At 41.5% G+C, this 22,209-nt stretch overlaps 1 protein-coding gene across 3 annotated transcripts in view; it reads left to right on the forward strand.

Annotated features, from left to right (window-relative positions):
• Positions 1–12,575: 12,575 nt before the first annotated feature.
• Positions 12,576–22,209, forward strand: part of LOC108924114 (homeobox protein Meis2-like) — a 65,669-nt gene continuing 56,035 nt past the window's right edge. For 2 of the 3 annotated variants that reach the window (XM_018735293.2, XM_018735295.2), the window contains exons 1-6: positions 12,576–12,863; positions 13,409–13,638; positions 14,489–14,630; positions 14,837–14,887; positions 15,449–15,499; positions 16,137–16,286. In XM_018735293.2, the coding sequence (XP_018590809.1) occupies positions 12,852–12,863; positions 13,409–13,638; positions 14,489–14,630; positions 14,837–14,887; positions 15,449–15,499; positions 16,137–16,286 (636 nt within the window). In that variant the 5' untranslated portion in view covers positions 12,576–12,851. Of the gene's footprint in view, positions 12,864–13,080; positions 13,157–13,408; positions 13,639–14,488; positions 14,631–14,836; positions 14,888–15,448; positions 15,500–16,136; positions 16,287–22,209 lie in introns of those variants that run through there. The other variant, XM_018735294.2, reaches the window with a different exon arrangement.

Below are 22,209 nucleotides of genomic sequence, written 5' to 3' on the forward strand. Positions count from 1 at the left end.
TTAAGAAGTCAAACATGGAGTTGGAAAACAAAACTGAATTGGCAGTAAATGTTTGTCGAAAAAAAGAGAAGCAGAACATTGTTGGAGATTGTATGCCTTTATTTGTTGTGCCAAGGTCTTGCTATTAAGCAACAACTCACCCCGAACTTAATGTTTATATTTAGTTTCCAGATTTTCATTTGCATACTTGGGTTGGCACAAGTCAAAGTGAATTATACAGTTTTAATATAAATCTCCCCTCTATTCCACACTCCCATTTGGCTCTCGAGAGATTTTTCAAATCAATTAATTTTGCTCTCATTCATGTGGAAACATTTCAAAACAGACACTCAGCTCTTACTCCGCTTGAAAACTATTCCAGACACTGAGTAGAAAATGTGTTTGACATTTGACATGACATAAACCTCTCCCACCTTTTTTATATGTCAGGGGTCCACCTTATGGTCTAATTTAGAGTGATATATTATTTATTATGTTTTATTTGTAGCTAAGCTGTGATAAAGCCAAACAACAGTATTGATATTTCGACTGCAGCAGGTTCATGTTTAGTTTACAAGCTCAAAGCAGCTTGTGAGCGTGTAAAAACCTCCAGCCTAAATGCCACTATAGGGCACTGACTGCCCTGACTTCTCACTTTGTATCTCAGCAGCTAAATGAATTCATTATTACGATGAGAACAATCCCAAACATCCAGGGGGCACACCCGATGAAGTACTTGAAACACAGCCAACGACCACATTACGTAATAAACGCTTGTCGCTTTACGTGACGGGCATGGCAACAATGGCCTGGCACCAGAGAGAGCTGGACGTGGTCAACCGTGAAGTAGGGATGAATGGAAAAGGTCAGCTCTTTTGAAGGCAGCTCGAGACAAAGCCCATGCGCACAACTGTTGTGTCTGGGGAGCATGGACACAGTCTACATCGAGCAGTCGTCCAGGAGTCGTCCCTTCTTGGAGCCTTGCTGTGCGAGTGTGTGCTCTGGGCACAATGCATACATGTGAAATGTCATCACCTTAAGTTTACACAGAAAAGCAAGGTGTGACCTTAACATATATATATATATATATATATATATATTTCTGTCACTATATTCACATATCCAATATGGTCCATGAACGGCCTTCAGCTATCCAAGAAGCATTGAACTAGGAATACTCTGAGTGTACTGGTACAATTGTACAGGATGAAAGTCAGTAATCTTACACAACATGCAAAATTTCTGAGGGCACCCTAACTAAGGTAAAATAATAATTATGAAACGAAAGGTATGCCACATTTTTTTCCAACTGAACTTTTTTAATGGTGACCCGAAACTTTTAATATGCAGTGAATGTCATTAGCGTACTATTATCTTAACAGTAGCTAGCTGCTTAGCAGACACTAGTATCTGAAAAGACATACTAAATTATGCTGTTAAAACTTTATTAACAAAATTAAATTACTTTTTTTTTTTTTTTACAGTAAATCAGCAGGCTCCTAGATGAACTTCATCCTGTCCATTACTGGTGATAGAAATAATTTTTTAAAAGAGGCTGAAGAGAAAGAGTGAGCAAAAAATATTGATTTGGCTTGACATCAATAAAAAACCCTGCTTCCTGTTCAAATTCAATCAAGACTTCTAACTGACCGGTGCTATAATGACCAATTCATTGTGTCCTCTTTCGACCTTCACTGGCATAAAGTGGATTAATGACTTCGGCAATTAAAAAAAGTCTATCCAAGCAGACCCCCTACATGTTATCAATCATTTTCTGATGTTATCTTTTTTCTGCTGCTTTTTAAAAGAGCAACGTGTCTATCGGAAATTTCCTGATCTCAGTGTGGGTGGACAGAGTTGTCAGAAGGTTTTGATTATACAATTATTATTTCATTCAATTTACTTTACCATTGTTTTAGTAACTGAATACCGTGACATGGAAAATGTCACTCCTTGGAGAGACGATAAGCGCTTGGTACTTTGTGATGACAGCGTGGTGTCAGTGTTTCATAGAGGCATGTCATGTGTCACATTGTTTTCATTGACCAGTCAGTCCGTGTGTACGTGGCCAGCTCTATAAACGACAACGTGTGTTCTTTAAATAGATAAGTTGTGTCATTTTTGATCGCCACTTTTCCTTTGCTTTATTTCAAACGTATTAATAGGTCTCTAAAATATTCATTATTGAAGGAAATTATGATGAACATGCTGCAGTATTTTGTGGGCTAACAGTTTCATTATACTGTATGGGAAACTAACACTGGAAAATAGGTCTCGTCTTTAAAGTCCCTTGAAGAGAAATCATCATTCATACCTATGTTTTATTCTCACAGAGTTATAGTCTGTTGTCGGATGAAACAGTTCCATCATCTGGGAGTGGAGTGCCGGGAAAGAAATCACACTAAATGTAATATTCAGTGTTTTTTTTTTTTTTTTTTTTTTTTAAAGAGTCGCTTTACAGTTACTATGTGTTCTTCTTCTCCTTGTTCTCTCTTTCACTTTTATCTATATATTAAAAGGAAAAAAAAACAGCCTGTCTTATTCTTATTTATTCCATTTATCACTACCGTCTCTGTATTTACCATTGTGCATTGCTCTCACATACCCAGTGCCTTCACGTTCACCGTTCTTTACTCTACCACGTATATAGCAATCGTATTTCTTTATTGTTCTTTATAAGCGACCATGTAGACATACAGACCGTATATACAGCGTATTTATTTAGCGTGGAGCAATTTAATGTATTTTTTAACTACTCCACCTGTAATGAGTGTGTGTATTTCTCATTTGTTACTTTTACACATAGCTGATGTTATTTGTTAATTATTCATTACTACGGCGACACACAGTCGCCGTCTCTGTGCTCCGCATATCCCTTTCCCTCCAAAAGGATAAAATGTTTTTCTGTGTTTATTACACTTTGCTGTCTCCCCATGCTGCTTCTGTTGGAATATACCATTTCTTATTCCTTCCATATGTCCTTCCTGGCCTCCTTTCTTGGCCTAGTCATGTCTGACAATGTTAATGATCTACAGTGATGCGCTCCGCACAAGATGATTGGTGACACATCGGATGGCTGGATGGGGGTTTGGGGCGAGGCAGGTTTCTGGGGTGGGGGGGTGGCAGTGTTTGGGATGCAGAGACGCCTTGAAGATAGCAATTCATCACATTTAAGACAAGTGTGACATGCTACTTCAAGGAAGCTGCCCCCACACAGATGGAAGGGGAGTTTCTTTGTGGCTGCAGCAGGAAGGCTAGGTAAGTACAAAGGAGGGCCTCCGTTTTTTGGGGGAGATGACATACGGATAAGGAGGCACGGAGATGGGGGCAGGAGGCAGGCAGATAATGGGGAGTGGAACAATTTAGCCTGGGGCTATGTGCCTGCTTTGCCTACCTCTGTATAACTACTATATTCATAATTCAAATTCATGCCTTTCATAATCAACTATTGGCGAACGCTAAGGAGGAAGAGGCGAGGTGCTATATGGTGTAAGTCCACAGAAATTGCCTTCATTCTCATTTCTGTTTCAAATAAATGAATAAATAAACAAATAAATAAATGTGTTTTATTTCACTTTATTATATCTTCTTTCTTTATTTCACAGCTGAGTTAAGAGCCAGAAAATACAAACTTCAGAATATTATGAGTGAATGCGTGTGTGTGTGTGTGTGTATAGACTACATGTAAGAAGGCGGCTGAATTAGAAGATCCAGGTATCCCACTGCAAGTGTGACACATCAGCACTCACTAACCCCTCGCTGGCCGCATAAATTGCTTGTCACTTTGGACTTGCCCGCTTTCATCTAAAGCTGCTGTGTTTCAATGTTTGTGTGCCTGTTAAACTGCAACAGGGTCACGGTGGTGAGAAGCCACACAGCCAATTTAGAGCGTTAAGCTGTGTGCCAGTGGTATGAGCAACATTGGGTGGTTTTCCTTTTTTCCACATACCATTTCAAGCAAAAATTTATTTTGAACACTTGACAGCGTTACCTACTCTTTCTCACCTTTGTTTTCTGAAGTGTTTCAGATTCACTTGTTAAAAGGTGCCAGGCTTGATGTAAAGATGTTTTATGCTGTCCATAAATCAAAACACACATTTACATTTCATTAACGTTCTGGCATGTAGCAAGATGATCAATGAAGCATACATAAGGATATGACTAAATAACTCCCTGTAGCTGCTCATCTGTCCAGGGAGAAGAAAACAAAAACAGAAATAATAGAGCAGGGTTTCAAATACACACCCAATATACGCATACCTGACATATCAACCAATAACATTTCTGAGGAAGCCCAGCAGAGGAAGATATGAATTCCTCAGTGTCAGCGGTCAGACAACGTGTGGCTTTTGACTGTCCAGGAGTTGAATGCATTTTTTTTTTTTTTACTGATTTTACTAATGGATCTGAGGTGTGCTTTAAGAATACATAAACACAGGGCAAGTTTTATTGGTGTATACTATGGAAGTGTATCAGGCATGTTGTATATCAAATTTCAAATTCACAGCCGTTATTATGGGTTGGCTCTAGGTCTACTCTGTTGATTATATGTCAGGGCTGTGGGGACTAGTTCTCAAGCTGTTGTAAAGTTCATAGTCTATAATCCTAGACATATATTCTGATGATGCTGAACAGATATAACACTGTAGATGTTTGACTTCTCTTTTTAAATATAATGCCAGTTTCCCAATATCCAGTTCAGTTCAAATCATAATGCAATGATGAGGTTCCTTTGCAAATATGTGTATTTGTAAAAGTAATTATAAAGCTGTAACATTGTGCATATTTCTGACTACCATTCCATTTTACCATATTTATCGAATGACTTCTGCATTGAACTGCTTTCTGGGGACCGCATTGCTGTCATTAAGTGTCTTTCAAGGGGATTATATTTGCGGGCTTTGATTGTGAGTAACACATGGCCTTTATAAACAAATGAACAGACACCACCACTTAACATTGGGCTGGAAGGAATGCAAGTTTGCCGTTGTAAACGTCTTTAATTGTATTTGAGCACCATTGAAGTGGCCACAAGACATTTATCTGCATGTCCTTATTCTCTGTGTAATGGTTTCCTCAGGCTTGGAGCAAGGCAATTTGGAAGCAGGCTGGGTCTCCTTGTTCATGCTTGTGCTGATTTGATAATGGAATATAAGATGAAATATGTTATACAATGAAGATTCCTACTTCCTCCCTAGGCTTAATAATTCATGTGCATTAATATTTACATGTAGAATATCCCTCAGAGTCTTTGGCAAGGTAGATGAGTGTGTTTGTATCCTCATCCAGGGAAATGTTTTAACAGAATTTACACAAGGCTTTTTTTTGAATTCAGCAAGAATTTACTGACAAGGATCCAGTTGTGTATGTCTCGCTCAGCTTGTAACGGCAACATCTCTCCTGGGACTTGAACCTGCAACCTTCAAGTGAATAATCCTTTACTGCCTGCAGCCTTACTTTCTGTAGGTATATGTGTGTGTTTGTTTACCCTTGTTGAACACTTCAGAACATTGTCACATGAGCCCTTTCACCTTGTGCAATTTGCTCTCAAGGTTTTTATAGCTTGAGACTCACAGTGGAGCCTCATCTAAATATGTTTGTCAAACTTGGAGATCAAATGAAAGGGCTCAGTGCAGATCGTGTGTAGAAATGTTGTGATACAAGTGATGTGAGCTGATATTTGCAAAAAATAAATCTGCTAACACTCGCATTAAAACTTGTTGCCGTCCTCATGTGCTTATTCAGTTGTGCTTTTTTTGCATCTTCCCATTCTGCAGCTCTCAGGAATAGTTCGATATTTTCATCCGTAAGTTCCTTAGACCACAAAAACGTGATCCAGCTTGCATTGCAAAACACATCACACCTCATTAAAATCATTTGCTGTTTATCAGCTCATTCTTAGTGATTTCCAGTTTTTCCTGCAACACAATCCTTGAGGACAAGAGAGAAGTACAGAGAGGATAAGGACATAGTACAACAAATACCCCCAACAATTGTAACATTTGCTTAAACCTTCAACACACAGGAATAAAGCGTGGTTTTCAATCAGTTTAGCTTGCTGTAATGTTATCTTTGTGCAGTGAATTGTTTTCCAAAGCATTTGGTGTCAAACACCCTAACTTTACATGACAATAACAAATCCAAAGCATCTCCTCACTTGTGTTGCAGATCATAGCGATTGATAGCACATCCACAAGTTCTGACGACAAAAATAAATAGTAAGAATCTTCAATACATCTGTATTTTCACATGTGTGCGTGCAGCAACCACTCAGATAACTGGTCACTATATTTTTGGCGAACTCTGATCACTGAATTTTTATTGGAGGCCCATCTGCAACACATAGGAAGGAGGAGCAAGCATGTAGCACACAATAAGGGTGCAGCTATTCCTAATAACATTACGTCAGTAGAGGTCCACACATGAAAGATGCTCTTCAGAGACCAAAAGTTCAATGTGGAGTTCACAATTTGTTTGCAATTTATTTGAGACTCCGATGAGCTATACTTGGGTTAACCTGGGGGAGGAAAACGAATGCATTATTGCAAAAAGACAAAGCAAGAGGCCGCGAGAAGCTGGTGTTATTACACAAATATTAGAGCGTGCGCCAAACAAGTGATCTGGAAAGGGGCTCTTCCTCATAAGGAAGGGCCTGTGGAGAGCTTCGGCACATCGGCCGCTTGCAATGGATACGCTGCAGTAATAGTATAGATATTGAATTGTCATGTGGCGCGAGAGCTTCCCATATTACATTTTTGACATCAGGCGCACATTTGAACTTGTCCCAGGTGGACACATTTGTTTAAAGAGAACAGGTATATTCCAAGAGTACCCCACTGCTGAGTCCTTCATAAAGACATCCAAAAGTCCATGTATACTGTATATATATATATATATATATATATATATATATATATATATATAAACTTATATAAAATTATGTAAACCTATATCAGATTTATAAATTTGGATATAACTGTAATTGCATGTTGCATTTAATACTTGCCCCTACTGTGTGCATGTGAAGAGTGAACACTGCGCTTTTCGGACGAACACTGTCCTCATTTTGGGGGTAAACACATGATTTTTGCTCATTAAAGCGATGAGTGCGGCGCATTTCTGTGTGAAGCGCGGTCACGCTGTCATCCCCGTGGACGCGCACGAGGACTGCACTTCTGCCGGACCCGTCGCGTCGCATTGGAAGCCGCAAATCCATTGGGTGGTAATAATACAGTATAATAAAAAAACTGCAGCAAAGAGCGCAACCAAAGGCTGTGCCGACCGGATGGGATTGAGAAATATTGCATTTCTTTAAACATTTCTATTAAGAAATTGTTTCTTTTCACATTATTCTTGTAACCACATTTAATTAAAATCTATGTGACTTTTGCGCTATTAAATTAACAAAAAAAAAAAGTTCTACTTTGTCACTGTTGGCTAATTTTTATAGAAGTAGGTGTAGTATGCATTTATATCTTAATTTCTTTTTATTCTATTAAATGCGGAAGTTATTTATGATTTAAGATATATTGTAATGTATAATGAAACCTTTTAGACCTGCGGTAAGAAAACTGTTTTTAATCGTACATGCAAAATAATAATAATAATAATAATAATAATAATAATAATAATAATAATAATAATAATAATAATAATAATAATTTATATCTCGTTAGAAAAAGGGTGTCGCGATCCAAAATGATTGCAAAGTAAGGATTTTCATAACATGCAAACTATAAAAGACTTTTTTTTAAAAATCGAACTTTTGCTACCAGGGTCAAAAAAAAATAAAATTATGGCTGGTACTTTATTCATTGCTTAATAACCTTTATTCTTACTTTATCTGTGGAGGTTCCGCATTGCATAATTAGTAGGATCTTTATTTTGCAACGTTATAAAATGAAGAGAATATTCAGTAATAGCCGGAGGAACCCAGATTAATAACAATAAATGTGTCATAAAGACTGTAGAACTACATACAGACTTTCCTTCAAAACTGACTTACACTTAAGCAACAGCGAAAAATTAGGGGTGCTTGAGACAAAACACTAATTTTATATATATAAAAAATTATTTTTTTGTAAGATGCATGCTATACATTATTATGCATTATACTAATGCGACTTACAAAAAAGTGTTATCAGAACTCCTCCACATGCGCATAACGGGTCCGATTCCTTAAGCTGTGCAATGAAATTTAATATTTTAACAAAGCGCATCATACACAGGCTGTTGCGCACAGTGACATATTATCCTCATACTTTCCCTTCCCAGTTTTGAAATTTTTTTGAACAGTTTTTCCCTTTGCATATGTCTGAACAAGCACACACATACACGCACACGCGCGTGCGCGTTACATATAATAAAACATATATTGTAATTAGCGGTATTATTAGTTATTGCACTGCACGGAGCCCGCAGTGAGGGAAATACTGTAATTGCGATCGCATTTCCACGCGCAATAAGGTGATTTCTGCGAAAATCCCACAATTGTTCAGAGGAATGTGTAGGTTTTCGCCAGGTGGCGCTATAAGGTTGCGCATTTCGGCGAACCCGACGTTATCGGTGCACTCGGAAAAAACAATAACAGGAAAAACACACACACACACACACACACACACACGCACACACACACAACACATTTACGCAAATCCTACCTACGACTGTCCCGCAAGAAAGACTTAAAGACTCGGCGAAGCTCAGATTTACAGTACAGAAAGTTTTTACTCGTGTGAAAAGTTTTTGGTTTTTTTTTTTTTCTTTTTTACTTTTTCTACTTTTTACTTTTTACATCTCTGGGCTTTTCTGAGCCCGTCCCGATTATTTTGTCCGTGTCGAGGTCGCAGAAGTTCACTTTTGGTACCGTGTTTCCCGACATTTCGCCAATAGTTCCTCGCACAATAAAAAGAGAAATTAGGTAAGAGTTTCTCACTGCAAAATTAGCATGTCAGTTAAAGAGAAAAAGTGCCGACTGAGTGCAACGGAATATAGAGGGAATTAAATAACTGAAAGTAAGCAATTGCACAAGCTTTAAAAAATATATTATTTTTAATGATATTATTAACAAAGCATGGAGGAAAAACTCGCGTGTACAGCTCATTAACGGTTTAAGTGGAATTTTGAAAGGCAAGCGTTTGCGCAGAAATCACGCGTAAGTGGGGTGTAAATTCGGGTGTGCTTTGGGTTTTAGCCCGTTCAGCGCTCATTGCGGATCTGTGCGGTTGCGGGTTCGCAGCCCGGATGGAGCGGAGTAGAGCGCGCGGAGCCGCGAGCGGACACCTCTGTGTCACGAGCCCTCGTCGCGCGCAAACAAAGTTGGAACTCCTGCGAAGTGTTCGTGGCACCACTGCGCGCCCAAATTGGAGCGCACATGCTACACGGGGCGTGAATTGTGCCTTTTTCTGCCCTTTTGGGTTTGGCGAATAAGTGTGGGTAAAACGAGGTGCCTTTCAGTTAGTTTATACGCCGCTGAGCCCAAAATCCCAAAGAGCCTGATAAAGAGAAAAAAGTCCAAATGTGTTCCTTTTCCAGTGTTCTAGGCACCTAAGGAATTTAAATATATATATGTATATATAAAAGATTTCTTTTCTGTCTTGCCCGGATTTTAGTCGCTTATGAGATGCGCTTTGAGCACAAGGTGCGCATTAATAATTCACTTTTATCATTCCCAAGTTAAATATATTTATGGACGACAGAATCCAAATGCAATTAGATAATAGAGCATATCAGCTATTCTGTGAATTTGACAAAGCAAGGTGGATCACCAGGAGATGGGATAGTGTTTTCGTCTTCAGAGAAATTTTAAGGTATAGTATAAAATACATTAAAATATTAAAATATTATTAGACTACTATTTGCCATGCGAAATGGTTAAAAATATAAACGTTATAAATTAGTGCAACGACATAAAAAGGCTATTTTAACAGTTATGCTTCCTTACAAACGTACAGGATGACCAATATAGCATGTGAAATTTCTAAAAACAAAACTAAAGAGTGTGTGAGTGTTTTTTCCTAATATTATATTTCTAAATAGTTTTGGTGGAAATTTTTCAATGGTAGGGAGGCAAACAATGTATCCAATGAATGTAAACAATAGCAGATAAGAGCATTTGTGGTTTCATACACTGTAAATCCATAAATAAAAGTAAATGGAAATTAATAAAATATGCAGTTTAAAATAAGTAATTACATTTATCGGAGCGTTAATTGTTCTCTATTAAAAAGTGAAATGCGATTATTTCTGCAGCAATAAGGCTTCAGTGGCATTTTCAGTGTATGCATTTATTTACAGTTATCTTCCGAGAATCACAAGCACATGGAGAATAAAAATATAATGTATCACACAAACTGTAATCCCAAAGAATAAAATCAGTTCTTGTGTTAAGTCGGACCTCACCATCGGATTTCCCCAACTGTAGACGTGATTTTTGCAGAACTTAATCCCATTACCCTTTAATCCCTTTGTAGGGCGGCTATTAAAGAGAAACATGTACATATAGTCATACATGGTGCTCTGTCCTTTATTTCTGAAAAAGCAAAAGGAATTTACTCACCACTCTTTGGTCCAGGAAAAGTCACGGTGACGTTTTTGTGCAGCAGGACCAGGCATGATTTGGGGAAGTGCGCTGCGCTGCCGCACACTTTTACTCGGGCTCTACTCGGACCCTACACACAGGAGGGAACGAGTTCCTCCAGAAGTGTTTCGGGGCGACGTGCTGGTGCCACTCCGCCGTTCCCACGTCGCAATGCCCACAGCCGTTTGTCAAATATCACACTTCCACTTTTCCGCACACGGGTGGGTGGCTGGCTGGCTGCGGGCGGTGGGGGTGCACACCGCCCCTTATGCCTAACAAACATAATTGTTACTATGTCTTATTTCATCAGACGCTTTAATTGTTATCTCTGTGATAAACTCGAGGCAGGCGGCTCGGCGAACTCTTTTTTTTTTTTTTTGGCCCTTCATTGGGCTTCGCCGACTCCCACACGCGCCGCGCAAAGTTTGTCCACGCACGGTGCTCTGATTCGCACGCAAAACTTAAGGATCGGCTGCGAGGCAACGAAGGGGCCGTTAGAGGCGATCGGTGCCGTTTGTGCGCGCAACACCAACCGCGTGGACAGCGAGCGGCGAGCAGCGAGCGCAGGGGCCGCGCGCGCGTCGGAGCGATCGATGGCCGCGGCGATGCTCCTCCTCTAAAGTGCGCCGCTGCCCCGTGATTGATGATCCTGGGGACCCCACATAATTGACCACTTTGAAGAGCGCAATGGATATGTGTTTTGACAGAGCGCTGGATGAAAACATGCAAGAATTACTTGCCCTTTTCATTTATTGATAACTCTCGGCCCCGTTCTTGTTGTTCCTGCATTCTTGCCTTGTGCTAAATTCTACTCATTTAAAAAAAAAGAAAGAAAGAAAAAAAAAAACAGGTTGTAATCAGACAGATCGCAACATTGCGAGAGAACTCAGGAGCCAGTGTGGATATCTCATCCTTACAATATCACTTCCAAAAATTATGTGAAACTACTACTTTAAGACGACTGCATTTCCAAAAGTGTAATTTCACCTTAATTCCGTCCCGAGGGACACAACTGAGGTTTATTGCTAAATCAAACATAACAGTTATACGCATAATGATATTACAGCCTATTTTCACTGCAGCTCGCGTGCCTCGAATCAGTCAAATGCGATGCATTTCCGTTTAGGTTCGATTTGGCACCTTGATTAACTGCGTAAAGAAAAGAGTGCAGGGGGAGTTAGGACTTCTGGCACATCGCAATAATAAAGTGTTCCGTGTCTGCAGCTGGAACATGAGCTACGAGAATAATGACGATAATCATAAAACGTAAAAAGTCAAACCTTGCTCACGTTTTCCGATTCGGAGCACATTGTACTTTCATACAACTTAGAAGACATGTAGTGCTGTTTGCCTGTCCCTGTCCCTGTCCCCCCCCCCCTCCCCTCGCTTCCCTCCAACTCCTGCACAGAGAGGCGCGCGCGCCCGCGCGATCTCTCACACACACACATAGTACACACACACACACACACACACACACACCCCCCGTGTGGAATGGAAGCAGCCCTCGTGCGCGGACTGCAGATCGCGAGCTCTCCGGTCTCTCCTCTCTTCCGCGAGCTGCCGCAGGACTGGCTGTGGCCACCAGTACTTCCGGGTTCCGTCATTTCACTCTCCCGCCGACGAGCGCCGCGAACTGACTCGGTTCTATAAGCAAGGCAGCAGTCAACCTGACAACACTCGCTGACACTCACTCACATCAGACCGGCAGACACACCAACCAACTACCTACAAGGGGGGAGAGGAAAAAAAGGAAGATCACAAAACAGCCGATGTTCAATTCAAAATTGCTTCTTCTGCTTCTTTTTTCCACACTATTAATTACAATATAGGGAGCCGAAGGCGCAACTCAAAAAGGAGATCGGAGACCTGGACGGAAGAAAACGGGGCTTTTAAAAGATTCATCCTCTCACGAAACCATCATCACGAACCATCATTCATTCATTACACTGACAAGCCCCGCTTCAGATTGACAGCTGGAGTGGCAAAAAGCCATGGGACACGACACTTTAGTTACATGCCGGTTGTTGATGGGCCGATTGTGACCTTTGCTATTTTCTACTTTACATTCGCTTTTTCTTTTATTTTTTGTTTTGGGAAGAAGCCGAGGGGGAAATCCGAGGAAGAAGAGCCCTGAAAAACTCTTGGTGCACATTGTTCCAAACCAAAGAGGAGAATATGAGAATTCTTCACTAAGTTGGCTGGAAATAAGGGGATCCTTAGCATTAAAAGCACTTTGTGACCGGACTGGGATTTTGAACGCTCGCTGTATAACAGGAGTTTATTGGAGAGCAGCCTGATGGCGCAAAGGGTACGTGTGAAAGAGCCGGCACTCGCCCGCACACATCCACTGCAGGACGGCCTCTCTCTCCGAGCGCCAGCTTCGCCTCATAGCCACCGATACCTGAAATATTCATCACTAAACATCTTTTTTTTTTCCCTGCACTCCGTACACTCGTCAATCTTCAGTGACAGCCTTCGTTTAGCGGGCGGCTCGCGCTGCTGCGGCGACATATAGTGTCCTTTTCTTAAAGGAGCTTCGAAAACAATCCGACGACTTCCCGAAAGTAGCACGCGCTCCCCGGGATTTCAGATATGTTTTTGGTAATTTCGCATTTGTTTGCACGTTTGGCCGGGGAGGAAACAGAATTACAGGCAGTAATCGACTGATCGCTTTCAAAATGCATCGGCTTTTCTCTGCGACCCGCTCGTGCCTTGGGAATTTTTCTTACTCGCTGCATATAAGTTGTTTATTTGCTAGTTCGATGTCTCGGAGCCGCGACACGCTTAAGCTCACACGCTGCTCTGTTTTCTTTTTCTTTTTTTTTTTTTCTTTTTTTTTTGTTTCCTTTTCAGTACGATGAGCTGGCCCATTACGGTGGAATGGACGGCGTGGGAGTCCCCGCGTCTATGTACGGAGACCCGCACGCCCCCCGGCCGCTGCCCCAAGTGCATCACTTGAACCACGGACCCCCGCTCCACGCCAGCCAGCACTACGGGGCCCACGCACCGCACAACGTGATGCCCTCCAGCATGGGCTCGGCTGTCAACGACGTCTTGAAGAGGGACAAAGACCAAATTTACGGGTACACTTCGTTATTTTATTGCTATTATTATTATTATTATTTTGGCCTTATTATTAGATCACTTTCTCAGATTTAAGTCTGCCAACCCGTCTTCGCACACCATTGACAAATAGCTACACCACCACGTACAAATCCAACTTTCCACTTGTCTTCAATAACTTACTTACGTAGACATTCACCCTGGTATGTGTAAACCAACACATGGTCGCGCTGAGTAAAAAGTTTAGGTAAAGGGGAGTGAAAAATACATTCCCGTATTTATTATTTGCGTTTATTTTCGGAGGCGTCCTTAGTATGGAGGATATTTATTTACATCAAAATTAAATCTTTACTTCTAAACATATATATTGTTATACACATAGAGACATATTTCTTATATATATATTAGAACATGATATATGTATATATATGAGCAGGAACGAGGTCGAATGCACGTGCACATTCATCGCGCATTCTTTTTTGTGACACAAATCATAGGTTTTATATTTATTCGTATTTCGTATTTGCGAAATAAAGTATTTATGCCCGTGAACATTTTAACTTATGCTGGCCCGTGCGCAAGTTGTGCGAGTTTTTTTTTTTTTTTCTCGTCAGCTTTACATTTAATGAAGCGCAGTTCTCTCCGCGTGTGTGTGTGTGTGTGTCGCGAGCGGGGGGCAGTAGAAATGTCAAATTCGTAACTCGGGAACAGCTCATGTATTAATCGCACAGTTTCCCTAACAACATCGCGAGCGTGTGGTGCATTGATTTGCCTTTTTTTCGGAGAAAACCAGCTTGACGAATGCGACTTAACTGCTTTTAGTCTGACGCACTGCTTTTGCTCTAACCGCGCGCGTCTCGCCCGCTGCAGCCACCCACTGTTCCCCTTGCTCGCGCTGGTCTTCGAGAAGTGCGAGCTCGCGACCTGCACGCCGCGCGAGCCCGGCGTGGCGGGAGGCGACGTCTGTTCCTCGGACTCCTTCAACGAGGACATCGCAGTGTTCGCCAAACAGGTCACTTTTTGTGTCTCTGAGCTCTCCTTCGGAAACCGTCGTAACCTGCCGCTGCCCGAAAGTGGGCTTTTTTTCTCCCACGTTGCGTGTTTCACCTGGAGCAAATCATTTGGTGCTCCGTCTCTTCTTGACTTGACATGACGTTTCGCTCCTGTGCAGCCTACCTGCTAATAACAGTTTTTATTTAATCTGTCTTGCTATTTTAGATCCGAGCAGAAAAGCCTTTATTTTCTTCAAATCCGGAGTTGGACAATTTGGTAAGCAGTGCTTGCATGTTCCTATTTATTTAGTGCTACATTCTGCTGCGGTGCGGAGGCTCTTTTCGGCGCTGCCTACTTGTGTTGTCCAAAACGAAAGCACACAACAAATCAAATGTTTCTTGGGGAGTTTTCTTTGAAGTGAACAAGAGGCGGTGGCGGAGGAGGTGGGGGGACCCTTAGCAGAGTCTCAAGTGGCAAAGCGGCGCTCTACCGCAGGAGCTGTCGTAGCAAGCGGGCGATTAGAGAAGCGCGCCGTGTGGTGACTCTTGCTGCAAGTGTTCCTGTGCTAATGCTAACCGTTTAAATGGGCCAAAGAGCTCGATGAATGTCACAGGCCGCCTTCTAATGTCCTCTAATCCTGTTAAGTATCCGCGTGCGCGGGCGCGCGCACACCTTTCCACAGTCACACACAGTGTGTGCGCCCAGCCCGCATGTCGTGGCGATCCCTCCGTAGAAACGCTTTTCCAATTTTCACTTCAAACATAAAATAGCCTAATGTGTGACTCCATTTCTAACAAGGGCTGCGAGTCTCATGATCACTTTTTTCTTTCTTTCCAGATGATACAAGCCATACAAGTATTGCGATTCCACCTTTTAGAACTGGAAAAGGTATATACCGTTCAATACACAACAAACACGACCGCTTGCTCCAACTATAATATAATCGCGTCCCTTATCTGTGATGCACTATAAGTTTTAAAAGCCAAGGCTACCTATCGTAAATTTCAAGTCCATCTCTTTTGCACATACTGTACTAGCCGCAGCGGTGCACTGGAACTTTGTATTACATTTACTGTTGCTTGGTAGAAATACATCTTATAACTGCATATATGCAACGTCGTAATGTTAAAAAAAATCACAACAGAAAAAAAAAAGCTATCTTGTCTGAGGCTCGACGTGTAATTGATTTTAGAATTATAAATTTTGTTATTAACATAACTTTGCATGCTGGAGAAATAACGTTTATTATACATCATTATTGCATGTATTTAACCTCTGAATTATTATTATTATTATTATTATTATTATTATTATTATTATTATTATTATGTAACATTCACTTGTGTTTTATCAGCCTTTTCACAAACCTGTTGCTTCAATCCCCGAGTAATATACAGTACAATAAATGAATAATGCGACATTTAGCATTGTTTCGTGAGTTTAAATTACGAATGCCTTAACACGGTACATGTTTCAGTTTCACTGTCCTTTTAAATTTTAAACATGTTTCCGATTTTTGTTCAAGGTACACGAACTGTGCGATAATTTTTGCCACCGGTACATCAGCTGTCTAAAAGGAAAGATGCCGATTGACCTGGTTATCGATGAACGGGATGGCAGCTCCAAGTCCGACCTTGATGACCTCTCCGGATCGTCCACGAACTTAGCTGATCATGTAAGTGCCGTTACTTTTTACCATGAAATGCTCCTTGAGGGCTGCTGTGCTGCTGTTGAAGATCATGCCGAGTTGAATGAAAGAGCGCGCTTCCTTCGGCTATTTCCTATCAGTAATACACTAGTACAGCACAGTAAAAGAAGAGTATTTGAAATGTGGACGGGATCGGGTCGTCTTTGATGAGGTGGTGTCCTCGCTTGGTGGACATAGTTGACAGAGAGAGGACAGGAGATGAAAACAGTGAAGTGACTGATACAGTCACAGTTACTTCCAGCTGTCACTTCTTTCCGTGGGTTTTGTGCGCTTGTTGGTTGGTGCCGATCCGATCGCTGCTAAAATGTCTTGTAAGATGCGTGTAACTTTGTTTCCAAGGTTCAGTCTGTGTTTGTTGCTCGTGTTTATCTCTGGAATTTCACTGTGCGGGCGATCAGACTAGGCGAGTGTTCGCGAAAATAGAAAAGAAATGGAGCTTTTGGGGGCAAAAGGGGGACCGAACATCTTGAAGAAACCGAGGCTTAATAAGCGGTAACGTCCATAATAATCTGTGACTGTAAATGTGAGCGCTTTACTTGAAATAGAATCTATAACCGAACGATGCGCGTCTTACAGTAGGATACACCTCGCTACCGCCCATTATAAAAATTATACTCCATATTATACATTACACGTGCTTTAAATTGCGCAGCTTGCGAGGTTTCCAGCTCTTTTTATCAATTAGCAGTTGGCAAGTGCCAAGTGTTGTATTGTAGCTGGTTAATACATCAACAGCATGGGCTCAAAAGCCTATTAGGAATTACAGCAGATTTAAGTGTTAGGCAAAAAAAAACAGGCTCATACACCCACACACACACACACACACACACACACACACACACACACACTTTCATGGCATCTGTTAGTTGGGAAGCGCTCAACGGCGTCGCCTTCCTCCAGTTATACACAGTTTGTGGATGTGCACATGGCTGGAGGTGGAATGGTCTCGAATTATCAGTGTTTAAAAAGCCCTGCGTGGCGAACCTTGCCTCTCGTGTACGTGTGGATTGAAAGGCCCGCTGCGGTTCTGTTGGGCAGATTAGATAAACGAGCCCAGTTAATTTCGTGGCAGATGGTTTGACAGATCCAGGCATTGCCATCAAGTCCTTTAATGACGTATTACATTGGCTCCCTTTCCAGGGGAAGGGGGGAAACCTCATCAATTCCCATATTTACTTCTTTACAACTCATGTCTTTGTAAACGATTAAAGTTTACCTGTTTGTTTGACAATTTATTAAATTGATGGGCTACCTGTGCATAGCCCTAAGGAAACGTAGGAAAAATACTAGCCTTATAGTTAAAAAGCAAAAAAGTAACGAAGGGAGTAAACCATATGTGTGTTTGTATAGCTAGATTTCAAATGCTGGTATTACAATACTCTTCAGTATGGATCATTCCAGTTGAACTGCTAATAAATGTAAGGGCAGCATATTAAAATGTATTGTTCTATACAGTATGTACACTAGAATGGAATACAGGAGTCCAAATTAGGCCTCAGGGGAATATATCATGGTTGCAGGATTTTAGACCTTAATTAGACTGAAACCGTATAGACGCTCATGAAAAAGACAATAACCGCTCTGAAAGAACTTCACATGGTCAGTGAAACAATACAAAGTCACCGACTTTACGGTTCATGGATGAACTGAATATCGAAAGCTGGAGTTGCACAGCAGATGCCTCGGACAGAGGCGGCACACTCGGGCCCGATGTTTTAACTGTACTCGACGTATTTATTTTTATTTGCCTCTTTTCTATTATTCATTACAGTTACTTAAGACAGAGAGCGAGAGGCAATTTAATAGTTAGATATGCTAATTTATTTAGTTACAACTTCTCATGTCCATTTTTCTTAGCTTTGATATGCATTTTTAATACACAGCCCCAGGCTACATCTCATTTTCTGGGGAGCCAGTGCAGTGGGGATGGTGAAGGTCTTCACAATGTAGGAGACAGTTGGTTGTGTTCTTTTTTTATCGCTCCCTTTTTCCCTCCTCCAGCTGATGGGAGGCCCAGATAATCAGTGTTTTATTTGCACTTGAATGCTGCTTTGTCTTTGAACCGAGAGGGTTATCAGATTGTCAAAGGACTGTAGGCCTCTGGCAACCCTTTGTTTCGCTGTTGATTTCTTGCATTTTCTTCCTGTTGCTGACCTTAGCCCCCCACCTCCTAGATTTATTAGTGAAAAAACATACAAGGCTACATGGGAATAGTTAAAGAGGGGCCATCTAATTCACGCTAATGATCTGCACTGCTCTGCTGGTGGCAAGTCTGTGTCATTCACTTATTGAAGTTAGATTTTAATCTCACCTGTGCCGCATCTAATTAAGAAGGTGTGTATTGCCAGCGAATTGCCAGCAATGCATCACGGACTTTGACAAACACGTATAAAACACCAAGTCTGCGAGCGTGTTGTTGGAATCCCGTTTTTGTCACGCTTCTTATGTATACTTTAATTGCGCAGTAAATAAAATACAGACTGCAGTTTTGAAAGAGGCTACATTTTTATTGCTCACTCGCCAAGTGCTTTGTGTCACAGGCTGTGGTTGACCAAGTGGACACATTTCTACATTCCTTGGCACGCGAGAGATGTCAGTTACACAGTTACATAGCTATATTAGTATTTTTAGGGAAAAGGACTTAAGCGGGGTAATACGGTGTATTTGAGCGTTCTGCTTTTGCAGTCTTTGGGACTCAGCTGCAGGCTCTTCAGAGCACACCACTAAACCAAAACCTTTCTCTGCCCTGGTTTGTTTGTTCGTTCCATTTTGCAATATGCTCAGAATGACCGACATGTCTGCCTTTCAGCACTGACGTGGGAGTGTGCTGTCTCTCTCTCTCTCTCTCTCTCTCTCTCTCTCTCTCTCTCTCTCTCTCTCTCTCTCTCTCTCTCTCTCGCTCGTTCTTTCTCTGGGCTTCTGGAGATTGCGAGGCTTTGAATGCTAATGTACGGCAGTGTTTTCCGAAAAAAGAGAGAGCAAGAGAGAGAGGGAAAAAAAAGCGGACACATGTAGGCTAGCTTTGTTTAACTGAGCTTGAGTCTTCAGCCAGCTGGTGTGCCATGGCAGGGTTACTGGCTCGTTTTACATGTCATACGCTATATTGCCTACCGGCCAGCCTCTGTCCGATAGCGGTGTGTAGCAGCCAGGCTTACTTGTTGCTCTGTCTTTTATCACAGGCAGAGACACAATCAGAAGCCATATCGGGACGAATCAATAGTGATCCATCACACTGTGGTGCAATCAGCCATGGTAAATGTGTACCGTTTAAACGTTGCCAGTCTAATAACCATTTATGTTTCCCATCAAAGGGGAAATTTAATCATATGAAAATTAAAAGTGGTGAACAGTTTAACTTTTGGCTGGGCAGTGCAGAGAAGAGTAATTTAGGCTGTTCCTGCCTATCTTCGCATAAAATTAATTGATGTATTTAACTCTTCTTATCTTTAGTCTTCAAACTGGTCCGAAAACTTAAATGTATTAATGAAGATAGTTATGGAGTCAAATGTGTTTTTTTGTGTATTAGTTTTCCTTCACATAATATTTAAAAAATTCTAGAAGTTGAAGATTTAATTTTCATAACACTAACGGAAAGATTTTATATTTAACATTGCACAATATAAAGAGACAGTAATTTGAAGAGTAAAGGTGTTTGTCCTTATTTTTTCATAAAGGTTTTCAGTTAGAAAAAGAAAAAAAAGAAAAAATCCGATCTGCTGTTGTGGTTGCTGCAAAACAGAGTTACTTTTAAAAATATTCAGGAATAAAAATTAAGTACAGTTAAAACAGCAGCTTTATTAATTGCTGTCGTAGAGTTGCTCCTGTGAAATATGTTGTCCCTGCTTCATGTCTAATTTGCATAACTGTATGTGCAGTGTAAAACTGATAAAATGCATACATGGTGTGAGATTTGCCTTTGTGCTTAGTGGGAATGTCTAAATGTAACAATGCATACATTAATGTCTCTTAAACTATTCAAATGCAAATTGAGCAGTTTAATTAGTTTTCTGTTTTCATTCTTGCTCAGTGATTAATGGTACTGAAGTATTTAATAGTAAATGGTATCTGTAACTTTTCGGACCTTCTCTCTAAGAATGTATTAAAAAAAACAATAAGGAGTTGTTATATTGCTAGTTTTGCAGAAATATGCATTTCAGAATGTTGTCTTGCACGTTAAAAGTGAAATGCATTTCCAGTGGAGTCTTCAGAGTAGCAGGCAGCGATGAATAGTCAGGCAGTGTGCCCTTAGCTTCGGATTCTATATATTAAGGCACAAAAGATTTCTGTGTTATGCGACGGGAGACTACTAGAGTGTCTCAGCTCCTCCCTGGGAATTGGACTGAAATCCAGTAACAGTGCTAAATCATTTTTCGATGTTGGATTCTGGGAGCAACGGAAGCCTGCATTCAGTGTGTGGGGGAGGTTGCGTTCTTCTCTGGGTGGAGAGGGCATACCCCCTGCGTACTTGCCACTTCAGCACCATGTTCACCCTGCACGCCCCCCCCCCCGCCCCCCCACACCACCATCGCTTTCATATTAATTACAGCTTGCATTATCGGCTGTGAGTCTGTAACACAGGCCCAATACAATAAGCTCGTCTCCCCCTGGGACCGATCTCCTCTTGTCTGCATCTTCTCCCCTACGCCTACAGTCTGTGGCCCCCAGCTACCCTTGCTCCTGCTCCTACCCCCACCCTCACCATGCTCTCTTGGTGACAGTGATCTCGGGCACAATTAGGGACGAGCCCAGAGTAGACTGCGTTTGACTCCTCATTATCCAGGCCACAGGGAGCAGCCATGCGTGCTCAGTGTGGTCAAGGGCCTCTCACCCTGATTGGCAAGAGACACAGGGTGACACGGCTTCAGAACGTGTTTGAACTTTGATGGACTCATGGGACCACCGACAACCGTCTTAGTGTTTGGACCCGGAACCTGACCTTTCTGTAGCATCACAAACCTGGATTTTTCGAGTTGGGTGCAAGAGTTGTGGTTGCTTTGCTGAAACGAGCACAGGTAACGGCGATGTTTTCTATAACGCGGTTCAAGACAGTTGCTGCACAATACCCAGACAAACCACAAGAGAAGCCTTTTCAGGAATTTGTACTGACATTACACAATGCTGCGACTGGTTGATTATGCCTATGTTTGGATTGGGTTACAAGTAAAGACCTGGCATGGCCTGGTATTGTTTCGATACCATCCTTCAGTACGCATTATTCGTTCTCTGTTTTCTAGGTTAAAATGATTAGAATGTGCTCTGATAGCATTTGGTTCAGTTTTCTTAGAGCAGGTGTAAAAAAAAGCTGTTGGCCCAGAGCTCATCAATGTCATACTGAGATGTTTGAGAAGAAGAAGCCTTGTTTTATTTGTTTTATTTCTATCCCCTGTTCCACATTCACTTTTTATTATGGTCACCTTGGTAATGTAATAGATGTGATAATGGATTAATAAGGTTATTCCCAGATCTGCCTCTCAGACGTGGTGCTGGAGGAAAGGGAAAAGCCACTGGAATTGATGAGAGAAGAGGGACTCACTCAGTGCTTTTGGTTTGGCTGCTGTTTTGGTAACTCTTGTTCCGTCCACCATGTGGTGAATAGCTGACAATAAGTGGCAGAAGAGCTGGGTGAAAAAGGGTATCCATGCAGAGTTTGTTTGATCTCAGGGTGGGCCGGTGACCTCCTGCAACATTTTCAGATCGCCGGACAGTTTGGACCACTGAATTAGTGTGACTGTATTGGACGTGTTGTTGAATTCCTGTTGTTGAATTTAGGGTGAAAGTAGTGTCATTTTTGTTTTGGACTTAGTGTAGGACCTAACATCATTTCAGATTGGCAGTGAGCGGAAGCTGCATGGTTGGTCCTCTAGGTTTTGTCAGTAGAGTGTGATGGCGA

Source organism: Scleropages formosus, chromosome 1 (genome assembly GCF_900964775.1).
Source record: "Scleropages formosus chromosome 1, fSclFor1.1, whole genome shotgun sequence".
NCBI lineage: Eukaryota > Metazoa > Chordata > Actinopteri > Osteoglossiformes > Osteoglossidae > Scleropages > Scleropages formosus.